Below are 12,187 nucleotides of genomic sequence, written 5' to 3'. Positions count from 1 at the left end.
AACTCACTCTGTAGACCAGGCTGGCCTTGAACTCAGAAATCCACCTGCCTCTGCCTCCCGAGTGCTGGGATTAAAGGCATGCGCCACCACGCCCGGCTCCAATTACATTCTTTAGTAGCCAGAATATCTGATGCCAAGAAAGCTACTGTCTAGGAAGCAGATCTCATCTACATTCTAGGAAGCCTTCAGATTAGAACTGGGAGCAGAGGTGGTCTCCAGTTACACTGCTGCAAGATGAGAGCAATTTGACTTTGTTTTCAAGTGAGGGAGGAGGCACAGCTAGTGGCTGGAAACTCACATGGTTTCTCTCCTGTCAGCCGCTGTATGTGTCCTGCTGAGCATACCGGCTGCAGAGACCAGCCATTTACCATCTTGTATCGGGACATGGATGTGGTGTCAGGACGCTCCGTTCCTGCTGACATCTTCCAGATGCAAGCAACAACCCGATACCCTGGCGCCTATTACATTTTCCAGATCAAATCTGGCAACGAGGGTCGAGAGTTCTATATGCGGGTAAGAGGGAGTGTGATCCATGGCTGCCATTGTTAACAATGACTACCATCTTTAACAAAGGCCACTGTCTTTGTGCGTGTGCATGTGTGAGTGCACACGCGTGTGTGCGTTCTCGAGAGCGAGCACATGTCAAGGCCAAAGATCAATGTTGATTGTCTTCATTCTATTGCTCTCTACCTTCTTCCTCTATACTTGCTATCTGGTGATTTCTATCTTTAATGACAGCCTTGTGTGGTCTAGTCTACAGTCACATTTCATGGAAATATATATATATATATATATATATATATATATATATATATATATATTATAGGAAGTGTAGAAAGAAGAGAGGAGGTAGGAGCCCAGTGCTCAGAGACTCTCATCTATCGCCTTCTGCATGGTCTTCCTTCACGTCTCCCAGGAGCCTTGTCTGTGAAAGGAGAAGTTAGACCGTGACAGTTTTTAGTTTCAAAACTATGAAAAAGACTCCACTCCTTTGCTTACACATTTATTTACATTTTGGCAAGTATATTATACACTTACTATGCATATTTAATAGCTGAAAATACAGCATTAAAAAACCCTATGTCTTTTCACTCTCCTAGTACGTACATGTCAGCAAAAAAGAAAAAAAAAAAAAACATAATTCTCAGGTGTGGATTCTACTGACTTTACAGAGTGGGCATTGACACTCTTAAAATCTGAACTAGTTACAGTGAAATATAATATAATATAATATAACATAATATAATATAATGTCTTCCCTGGCACTTGTCACATCTCAACTGCTGCTTAGCGCCTGTAGCTATGATATGAAATAGCTCAGATACAAAACACTGTAAAAAGTTTGAAAACATGATAGCACATGTCCTAAAATGTGTTTACTTTGCATAATAAATTATGTACCTTCAATACTATGCCATGTGTATACCTTTAATACTATGCTGTGGGTATACCTTTGTACCACACTGTGGATATATCTTTAGTACCATGACATGCACATGACTGGACTTCTCATCTCATCTCTTCAGTCCCTGGAATGACTTACCTACACTGACTGGTCTAGAACCATTTTTGTCATATTGTAGTATGCATGTAACCACTTGTTGGGGGAAGGTTCTAAAGCTTCATCTCTATAGATAACCTCTTTCAGATGGTGAAGCCAGGGTAATATCTATCTGAGCTCTCCGCATGGGCAGTTGGAGACAGGGATCCCTCAAATTTACTGGCCAGCCAGCTTAGCTGAATTGGTGAGCTTCTGGCTCAGTGAGAGACCCTGTCTCAAAAAAGAAGTGGAACCAGGCATGATGGCATCCCTTTAATCCCAGCACTCAGAGAGTAGAGAAAGAGGAAGATGGATTTCTGTGAATTCAGGCTAGCCTGGTTTACGTAGCAATATCTAAGTCATCCTGGGCTATAGAGAGACTTTGTCTCAGAGGGGAAATTGGTAGAGAATGATTAAGAAAGAAAAAGACACTTGATGTTGACTTCTTGTTTTACATGCATGTACACACATATGCATAACATTTACATGTACATGAACACACACACACACAAACACATGTACACACACATGACAGGATATTCCTTTCTGTGGCTTTTGTAGCAAATGACCCAAACCTGGTAGCTTAAGAAAATAGAAATATTTTTCTTTATACTTTTGGAACTCAAAATGTCTGAAATTATTTCTGCACCTACCCCAATGCATTGCAGGGCTGTGTGTCCCATGTCTAGAGGAGAAGCATTCCCTATGTCTTCTAGTTTCTGGTGATCGCTACATGTCCTGTGTCTCAGGATTTCTATTGCTGTGATGAAACATCAGGACCAAAGCAAGCTGGTAGGAAAGGTTTTATTTGGCTTAACTTCCTTCCACATTCTAGCCAATCATTGAAGGAAGTCAGGGCAGGAATTTAAATAGGGCAGAAGCCTAAAGGCAGGAGCAGATGCAGAGGTCACTCCCTAACAGTTTTCTCAGCCTGACGTCTTATAGAACCCAAGACCACCAGCCCAGGCACCACCCACAATGAGCTTTGCCTGTGGGAAGCCACGTAACGCCATTACAAGATGGTGCTGTCTACCACTGGCCACCGCCCGTGTATTTCGGGTAAACAACCAATGTGCGCAGGTGCAAATGGGTTTCACGCCAAGTCACAGCCCGTCCCGGGGCATGTAAATTAAGGACTAAAAGCAGAACCAATCAGACATGGCCACACCAGTCCTAGGCCTATAAAAGCAGCGCTAGTTCTAGGGCTCAGGGTCTTTCACCACAGCAATCAAGCTTTCCCAATAAACGTGTGCAGAAGAATCCTGTTGTGTGGCGTCTTCCTTGCTGGCGAGGCGGGCGTCCACATTTGCCCTCTCCGATAAATTATCAAGTAAGAAAATGTCCTACAGGTTTGCCTACATCTCATTTTATGGAAGCTTTTTCTCAGTTAAGGCTCCCTCCTCTCCAGTGATTCTTGCTTGTGTCAGGTTGACATAAAACTATCCATCACATCCCGACTGTGGCCTAGTCACTCCAGGCCACTTACACATTATTATTATTCCTGCCTCCTTCTTTGCATATGGCTGAGTACCCTTTGCCATTCTTTTACAGAGAGCCTTGTGACTTAGGAACACCAGTTTCCCTGGGTTCAGACTCTTAAAATCATCTTCAATTTTTTTTTTTCTTACACTATTTACTTCTTGCCTGGATTGAAACCTCACTCTCACAATTTGGTCCACTGAAACCAGGAGCCTGTATATGATCCTCTAGAGTCACCATTGGGAACAGGCCTATGGATGTTTTATACACTTAATTTGAGACCTATGCAAGGGCCTATGACAGAGCTCTATCTCTGAACGTCATGCTTGCCCCTGAAGCTGTCAATCTTAGGGAGTAGTGTATTCTCACTAGTCCCTAAGACATTATCTACTATCAGCAATAACCTAACAGAATCAGGTCATGTGTGACCACCTGACTTGTGGAGCTGGTTTAGAGCTGGCTCAGACCAAAGCAGAAGGATCAAAGGCTGGCAGGGGTAGTGGAGGACTTTCTACAAGACAAAAGAGATGAATGGATGGTACATGTGTGTGCATGTGCATGACTGTATGTGTGCATGCATGCATGCATGTGTGTGTGTGTGTGTCTATCCTTCCTTGAGCTCATATGCACTGGTATGTACAAGAAACTCACTCCTGCCAAGTCTTGATGTGCTTACTGTCTTCTCAAGGTAAGTCCAGTCCATCAGTGCCCTTCATCTGGAAACACAGGAGTCCTAGTAGTTATGGGGTAAAGAGATGGCCCTCCCCTGTTAGGGATTAAAGACTTCATTAATTCTTACCTCAGTTAAGCTCCAGTCCCAAGCAGAGCAGGAGCTCTGTAGAGGCTTCCCTGCCTAGGCAACAGGTCCTTCCTTTGAATGCCACCCACTAAAATCCCCCAGGCCCCATAATCACTCTGGTGACCAGCCTGAGAGGTGCCCAGGGATGGTAGAAAAAGAAGACTATCCTTTAGATGGAATGGCCAGGAGAGAGATCCCATTCTTTGGAATTTTCTCTGAGCCTAGACTGTCATAGCAGCTAAGGACACTGGACACTGAGCTCAAAGCCGCATGTACCTTCTATCTCCCTATGACCAAGAAAGACCTGCAAGCTCTTTTTATTCTTATTCAGAAGAGGCATAGAGGCAACAAAGGGACACAGGCCTACCATAAAAATAACCGAAGGGTCTTAAGGGTGGGGGAGGAAGCCAAGGTCTCCAAGACCGCTCCTGAGACCAGACAGAGGTTTGGGTGAGACTTGGGGAAGTCACAGGGCTTGAGAGTGGCACACTGAGTCTGATGGGATCAACGGCCTTCTGAGCATACCATTGTCCAGAGCTCAGAACCCTGCTCAGGAAGCCACTCCCTTTTGTTTACTGTGACGGGGCTAAGTCCTGTTCCTTGGTCTTCTCCAGTTTTCCCCAATCCTGTTATCTTGAGCATGTTATCTAACTGCTCGCAGTCTCAATTTCCTGATCTCTAGAGAAGATCCTAATGTTATTTGCTTTAGGATTAGCTGAAGTCATTCACTTAGCATGGCATCTGGAACACGGAATGACTTTGACAAATGTGAAAGGCTGAGGGGAGGGCATGAAACTGCCAAGCACTTTGCCCATTTTCTCCCTTGCTGTCTCAAACGGTGCACACCTCGGTGACATCATCTCAGCTTGTTTCTGTAAGACTCCAGGAACGTTCTTTGACAACTGTCCTACTGTCTCATTCTCTTTCACCAAAGTCCTTGCTAACTTACATAGAAACTACAACCTCTGTATCTTTCAGTGTCAAGTTTCTGATTGCCCCTGGTGAGGCGGTCTTTATAGCCCCTTTCTTCCTCTCTCAGCAAGGATAACACTACTTTTCGGATTCTCTATGATCAGAGGCAGGGTGCATAGATAGTGAGATGGACAAACAGGGTCCATATCTTGTCACTGTAGCCAGGAATCATGCCTGTTCTGAGGAAGACACTCACACCCTTGCTATACCGTGTTGGATGCTGCTGCTGCTGCTGCTGACGCTTATTATGTCTATGGGTGTCCCACTTACCATTTCCCTGTATGGGCAGTAGAGTCTCTGGCTGGCTACTTGCCACATCAAACCTCTCTTTCTGGCATTATTGTCCACATAGGTTTTCAGTGATGAAGTTGACAGGTTGCCCTGGCAACCTGACCAGCAGCCATTACTCAGGGCCTGCAATGTGGAGTATTTTTGGCTTATTCTTCTAGTGTTAAGGTCTAAGAAGAACATCCTGTTGCAATAGAAAGCATTTAATAAGTGGACACTGCTGTTGCCACTGCTACTGCAGTTTTAAGAAAGCCATTACCCCTGAGAACTTGGAAAAGTTGGGAATGCTACCCAGGGAATTGGAGCATCGTGTGGCTATTCAGGTTCTCCCATACTGATGTTCATTGGTTTTCAGAAGAAGCACTTGGGAGTAGCATTCTGTCAGCAGACAAGCCATTTTACACTTGCAATTACACACTTACACACCCATCCACATGCAAACATATGCATACATGCTCACAAGTGCATACATATACCCATGAACGTATGTTATACATACATACCCAAGGATGCATGCACATGCATCTCTACAGGCATAGCCTGTGGAGTCATATGAGCAGTCTGTCAAGAGCTGAACCTTGGACAGAAGTCTAAGTGTAATGCATTAGCGTTTCCTAGGGGGTGTGCAGGTGCAGTTAGAGGTAGAAAAAGGGGAAGGAATATCATTTAGACTGTGCCACATTATGTCTAGCCCACTGTGACAGGGATCAGGTGGGCTGTCCTTTGGGTTGACCTCACTCTTTCCTGGTCACCCACTCGCACACATCTTGTACCTTCATTTATAGCAGAATTGAGCCAGGCACGGAATTCAGAAACAAGAATGATATGGCTTCTGCCCAAGCACTCTGAGGTGCACATCAAGAACAAACTAACAAAGCCAAATGCATGCCATGCAATGCAATGGCAGGAAATGGAGAACCAGAGGACTCGTTGATTAAAAAGATGTTTAGAGTTAGATACTCTAGTATTGCACTCGTGTGTGACCTTATGGGATATAAGCTCTTAACTTATTTACAGTGTAGGGCTAAGTAAGAAATGGGCAAAAGTTGTAGCCAAATGCCTGGCCTCATATGACCCTCATTTTGGGGTGTGTAAGATCTTAGGGATCAAACTGAGGATTTCAGATATACTAGGTAAATATTCCATCCATGAGATATGTTCTCTCCATGTTTTGAATTAGCCACCAAATGACCAGGATTCTTAGGGCAGGTATTTTAGTAATGTCTTAAAAGCTGAATTTGGTGGGGAGGTGACTGTCCTCAGTCCTAGAAGGCACTTGAGCACTTCCAGGTGCCACAGCTCTGGCCCTGCCAGTTTGTACTCAGTGACTTCCAAGGCTATGTGGGTCTAGCACCATCTCATACACTCAAGACACTGTTCAAAAGAATAGCCTGGCAGCTTCTCCCTGCTCTACTCCCCATTCAGACATGCATCTCTGCAATTGTCTTTCTCACAGACACTTTCAGGTCAAGGTCCTTAACACCCTTGGCCTGAGTTGAAGCAGATAGTGCAAACTGACAAAATGAATGAATGTGTGAATGTTGTAGCCATTTCCCCTGCTCAGCTGTCCCCGCTGAAGTCCTGGCCCTGGGCTCTGAATTTGAAAGGGCTGAGAAGGAAGTCTGCATAAGGTACCTGCACAAGGAGGTACCAATTATGTGGATGCTGATGGAAGTACTGAAAGCTGGTGCCAGGAGGAAATAGCATGGCTGTAACGGCTGATAGCCCAATGGATAAGGCAGGCCTAATACTTGGCCCATACCTGCCTGGCAGCCCCACCTCTGTCACACCAGTGATCGATCTTGGAGGAGGTGCCAAGCTTTATGGGGAGCCCTCCCTCTGTGGAGACAAGGTAAATGCTTGGTGTACCTTCAGCCAGGCCAAGTTCCTTGATTTCATGGAGTTTGTTCCTTTCATTTTCTGGGTACTGCAGCTTCTAAGAAGTGATAATTCAGCCTGTCTATGTTCTCACTCATGCTGTTTCCTCTGCAGACATCAGTATCTGTCTGCTGCATTGGTCCTGGGTACCTCTATTTAGGGCATCACAAGGGAGAAGACTCAAAGTCCATCATCTCTTCTGATAATTGTTGAATAATGAAAAAGAGGTGGAGGTTTACAACCAGAAAATGAAATGGAACTCTCCAGCTCTACCCCTGGATGACCCCAATCAATTATTTAACCCACTAGGCCTCAGTTTGTTGGTCTATAGAATGGAAAAATGAGCTATACCTTTAGGATAATCCTTACATAAGGGCAACTGGCCCCCATCACACCCTACCCCAGCATTTGGTGCTCTTAGGTCAGCATTTTAAAATTATTTATGTGTCCACCAAGTACCTGGGAACCTGTTAAGCTACAGATCCTAGCTCAATAGATCTTTGGTGAGCCTAAAAGTCCATGTTTGTAAACAATGTACCACACTGTACCCTAGGGATGCAGAGAAGGACCAAGGCTGCAACACACATGATTATATATAGTAAGACATTCTTTCTCTCAATATACAGTAATAATTCGCTCATGTGCAAAGCTAAAGTCCCTGTGGCAGGATCTGACTTAGATTTGGGAATCAGAGAAGGCTTGCCTTAGGGAATGATCTTTCAGGTGAGACCTACCAGGTAAAGAGTGAGTGGGCAAAGCTGAGAAAAATCTCAACACCACTGAGGTGCCCAGGTGACCTAGCTTCACGGAAGCAGGCTAAGACAGCATCCTCATCGAGGTTGCTGCCACCAGACATCTCTTCCATTAACATTGTATCATTTTTGACTAGTGCCCCTGGTTCTGTCCACAGCAAACAGGGCCTATCAGTGCCACCCTGGTGATGACACGCCCCATCAAAGGGCCTCGGGACATCCAGCTGGACTTGGAGATGATCACTGTCAACACTGTCATCAACTTCAGAGGCAGCTCCGTGATCCGACTGCGGATATATGTGTCGCAGTATCCGTTCTGAGCCTCTGGCTAAGGCCTCCGACACTGCCTTTCACCGGCACCGAGGGATGGGAGGAGAGAGGAAACCAGCAAGAATGAGAGTGAGACAGACATTGCACCTTTCCTGCTGAATATCTCCCAGGGGCATCAGCCTCGCATCCTGACCCGTATCTGTACTGTTGCAGATGGTCACTCTGAAGAACATCCTGCCCTCAGTTCCTATGATGCAGTTATCTAAAAGTGTTCATCTTGGCTCCTGATACGAGGTTGCCAGTGACTCTTCAAAGCCTTCCATTTATTTCCATCTTTTTATAAAAAAGAAAATAGATTAGATTTGCTGGGGTATGAGTCTTCAAAGGTTCAAAGGACTGAGTGGCTTGCTCTCACCTCTTCCTCTCCTTCCTCCATCTTTTGCTGCATTGCTGCTTTGCAGTCCTCATGGGCTCATGGGACATGCTGGGTATAGATCGTTTGCTTCTTGCATGTTCTGAGAAGGCTATGGGAACACTCCACGGCAGGATCGAAGGTTTTTATAGAGTCTATTTTAAAATCACATCTGGTATTTTCAGCATAAAAGAAATTTTAGTTGTCTTTAAAATTTGTATTAGTGTTTAACTTTTTCTTGTTCATTTTGAGGCTTTTTTAAAGTGGTATAATTCCTTCCAAAGGCCTCAGATACATGTTATGTTCAGTCTTTCCATCCTCATCCTTCCCTGCATCTTAGCCCAGTTTTTATGAAGACCCCTTAATCATGCTTTCTTAAGAGTTTTTACCCAACTGCGTTAGAAGACAGAGGTATCCAGACTGATTAAATATTTGAAGAAATCTTGTGTTTGGTTAATTATGACTCCATGGATAATTTAGTGCTTGGGGTTGGTTTTAATCTGTGCAGTGGCTTGGAAAGTTCTCTGAGGGGCTGAAACCTCCTACGTAACTGAATCAAGATGGCAAAAGATGGGGAACTGAGAAATGAGGATGGTGGAGAAGTGAGGGCCAGCATCCACCCCAAGATTTTTCATAGTTTCTTTCTTATGTGGTCTGTTGTGGGTTCTCTCCAAGGGCAGAGGGCAGAGAGCAGAGGGCAGAGGGCAGAGGGCAGAGGGCAGAGGGCACAAGACACAGGACACAGGACACAGGACACAGGGCCAACGATACTAAAGATACAGGCCAGAACATACTCAAATCCCTGTAAACCAGTGAGTGGCCCCTGATCCTCTGTAGAGGGAAGCCTGATTAAGCAGGAACCATCCCCAGAATGGGGATCAGAACTGATCCTGAGTGGGGCATGAGCATCAAGATTTGTTAAAGAGGAATAAATAGCAGAGTTGAGGATGAATTGTCAGAGGTTGGGAGAGGTGGCTAGTGTGGCCCAAGTGCAGGTTACCTTGCCTTCAGCACCTGTACAGTTTCTTCTAGAACTTTTAAATCTTGTCATCCCTTTGATGGTCAGGAGCTCTGGGTTTCTCCTCAGGCAGATGTAAAGAACACAAGGCACAGAGAAGATATCAGATTAGATGGCTGCTCACATGACATTCTTAGGAATGGATAGGAGACAACAGGAGGAGAAAATGTGTTCCTTGAGACCTGAAGACACACCTGAAGGACCAGGCTATGGAGGCTCCTATCCCACCTATTGGTGATAAACGCCTCCAAGATACCCAGGTCTGTACCCTGGACCCCCAGTCTAGTAGGTAATAGATTAGGTTTGTGTGTGTGTGTGTGTGTGTGTGTGTGTGTTTTGATTGTAGGCATAGACTGTGTGTGTGTGGGTGGGTGTGTTTTGTTTATTTGCTTTTTTTGAGACAGAATCTTTCTATGTAGCCTTGATTGTCCTCAAATTCACTATGTAGACTAGGTTGGTCTTGAGTTTAGAGATCTAATTTCGTTTACCTCCTTGTGCTGGGATTAAAAGTGTATGCTACCCCCAAATCCATAGGCTCTCAGATTCTTCAGCAGAGGCAAAAAAGCATTAGCACCTACGTCTGAGCAGCCCCAGCCTTTTTAAACCACAGAGTGTGTCTCACTCCACAGCACAGCTCGGCCTCACTTTTCCCCCCTTACTAAAACCAAGTCCATTCTAAACCACGTCCATCAGTGAGCCTTCTGGCAGGTTCAAGTAACATTAGTAACACCTACCCAGGTGGCATAGAGGATTCCGTGTGGGAGCTTGGAGAAAGGGACAAATCCCTTCAGCTAGGCTTTCTAGAGCTCAAGGCTAGAAGGTGCCCTCTAATTCAGGCACCCTGGTTGTGAGGAGTCTCAGGAGTTAAGGACAGGGCACAGTAGAGATGCTAAGTTTCAGCACTCAGAGCCTCCAGAGCCATTGGCCCAGGCTCAGCACAGCATGGGTTCAACTTGCCTCATGACACAGAGGCTGAGGAGCTTAGCCTTGTGGTTTTTGAACCCATTGGTTTCCAAGGTGCTAGATTTGGAACTAGACCCCAAATAAGTCCCTAAGGCTTACTTTTTAGTTGTCATTGTCTAAATGTGGCTTCCTGCTTCGAAGAAAAAAGGCACCCAAAGGCTCCACAAAAGCAGGCTCAAAAGGCCTCTTGGCCATTGGATTGCTCCTTCAAAACATCACTGATGAGTTCAGTTTAAGTAAATAAGAAGCATGTAGGACAAATTTATCTTAATATACACTTGGGCCTAAAAGTTCAAGAGGAGAATGGCCCATGGCAGAATGTGTACTGGAGGGCCAAACCCAAAATATCCAGAATGATTCTAGAAGCTCCCAGAACCCAAAAGGCTGCTTGTTTTACCCACTTGTTGGAAATAGTTGGATGTTATTTTTTTTTTTTCTCCCATGGCTAAGGGGGCAGAGGTTGGCTTGCTGGCAGAATTACAGCATTGTACTCTAATGTGGGGCCTAGGGGACTGGCTGTTTTGGAAGCCCTAATATATCAGGGCTCCCCAGGGTTCCCCAGGCTTGTCTCTTGTCAGTGTGGCTGAATCCTGGAGCTGACGTCTTCCAAGTCAACCCTGGTTCCATCAGATCCCAAAGATTGAAGGAATCTATGAAGAGAGGGTACCAGACGAAGATCTAAGACACCAGCCAAAATCCTGTGTCACCTACCACCTGACTGTCCGAGTTCCCCACAGATAAATACTTCCATTTAGCTGCTTCTAATTCTAACGTTCTCAGAGGCACCAGGATATACTTTGGGGATGGCAGCCAGCATTTCCATTAAAGTGCAGTTTTGAGTTTCACAGAAGCGTGCCAGTCTTAACACACTTTCTAATTGGCACAAAATCCTTCTATCTGTTACCCTGCAGGCTCTGGTAACACACTCAATTTTTTCTTTAGGTAACAGTCTTGGCCTCAGGAGTGTAATTTGCCCAGATGGTGAAATGTTTAAGGAGGTCTGATTATTTCATTTTCAATGGTTTAAATGTATTTTTGTGGTCTCAGTGTTAACTCTACTGTGCACAAATTGTTCATTCTGAGCCAAAGAGCCACTCAGAAAGACTGACTGCATGACACAGGGGTGACTACCCTTTCTTCTCATCTTTCCAGATGAAATCCGAGTGGTAAAAGGTCTTCACTTAAGAGAGTATCATGCTTAATTGTTTACAAATCATTTTCCATATTCATGAGAGTAATACATGTATACCATGAAGTATGACCACACCCCTCCCATTTCTCCTCTTGTTAGTCTTCCAATCCATCCTCCTCCCAGCTTAGTGTCTTCTTTAAAATTTTTAGTTTTGATAACCCACAAAGTCAAATTAGCGTTACCCATATGTGCACGGTGTTCAACTTTCCACTGGAGGATGGGAAATCTACCAGTAGCCACACCCTAAAAGAGGAATGATTCTCCCTTACCTGCTACAGCTGCTATCAGCTGCCAGTAGCTCCTCAGAACAGATGGGGGCTGTGCAGCACCTTTCTTGACCTCGCTGGAATTTCAACTGGCTTGACCTTGTACAGGTCTTGTATAGGTAACATCAGCTGCTGTGAGCTCATGAGTGTGGTAGCCGCATTCTGACCGGAAGACAGCATTTCACAGCTCTCTTCCTCGTCTTCAGGCTTTTCCCACCTCCTTTTCCACAGAGAAAGAACTTTGGTTGAGCTTATTGCTGGCTTCAGAACCATGGTGCATGGTTCACTGGGGACACATTTATCTGACGATCTATGAATCATCAGACAAAACTAGAACATGATCTCTTTTAGTTAGAGT

The 12,187-nt window shown here is 45.0% G+C and overlaps 1 protein-coding gene across 2 annotated transcripts in view; it reads left to right on the top strand.

The window, feature by feature from the left end:
* Nucleotides 1-8,831, top strand: part of Fbln5 (fibulin 5) — a 70,471-nt gene extending 61,640 nt beyond the window's left edge. For both annotated transcript variants that reach the window (XM_021201680.1, XM_021201679.2), the window contains exons 10-11: nt 318-513; nt 7,867-8,831. In XM_021201680.1, the coding sequence (XP_021057339.1) occupies nt 318-513; nt 7,867-8,028 (358 nt within the window). In that variant the 3' untranslated portion in view covers nt 8,029-8,831. The remainder of the gene's footprint in view (nt 1-317; nt 514-7,866) is intronic.
* The last annotated feature ends 3,356 nt before the right edge of the window (nt 8,832-12,187 follow it).

The sequence above is a fragment of the Mus pahari genome, chromosome 7, assembly GCF_900095145.1.
Source record: "Mus pahari chromosome 7, PAHARI_EIJ_v1.1, whole genome shotgun sequence".
In the NCBI taxonomy this organism is placed as follows: domain Eukaryota; kingdom Metazoa; phylum Chordata; class Mammalia; order Rodentia; family Muridae; genus Mus; species Mus pahari.
The sequence above is the reverse complement of the archived record's forward strand: the minus strand, read 5'-3'. Positions and strand labels throughout refer to the sequence as shown.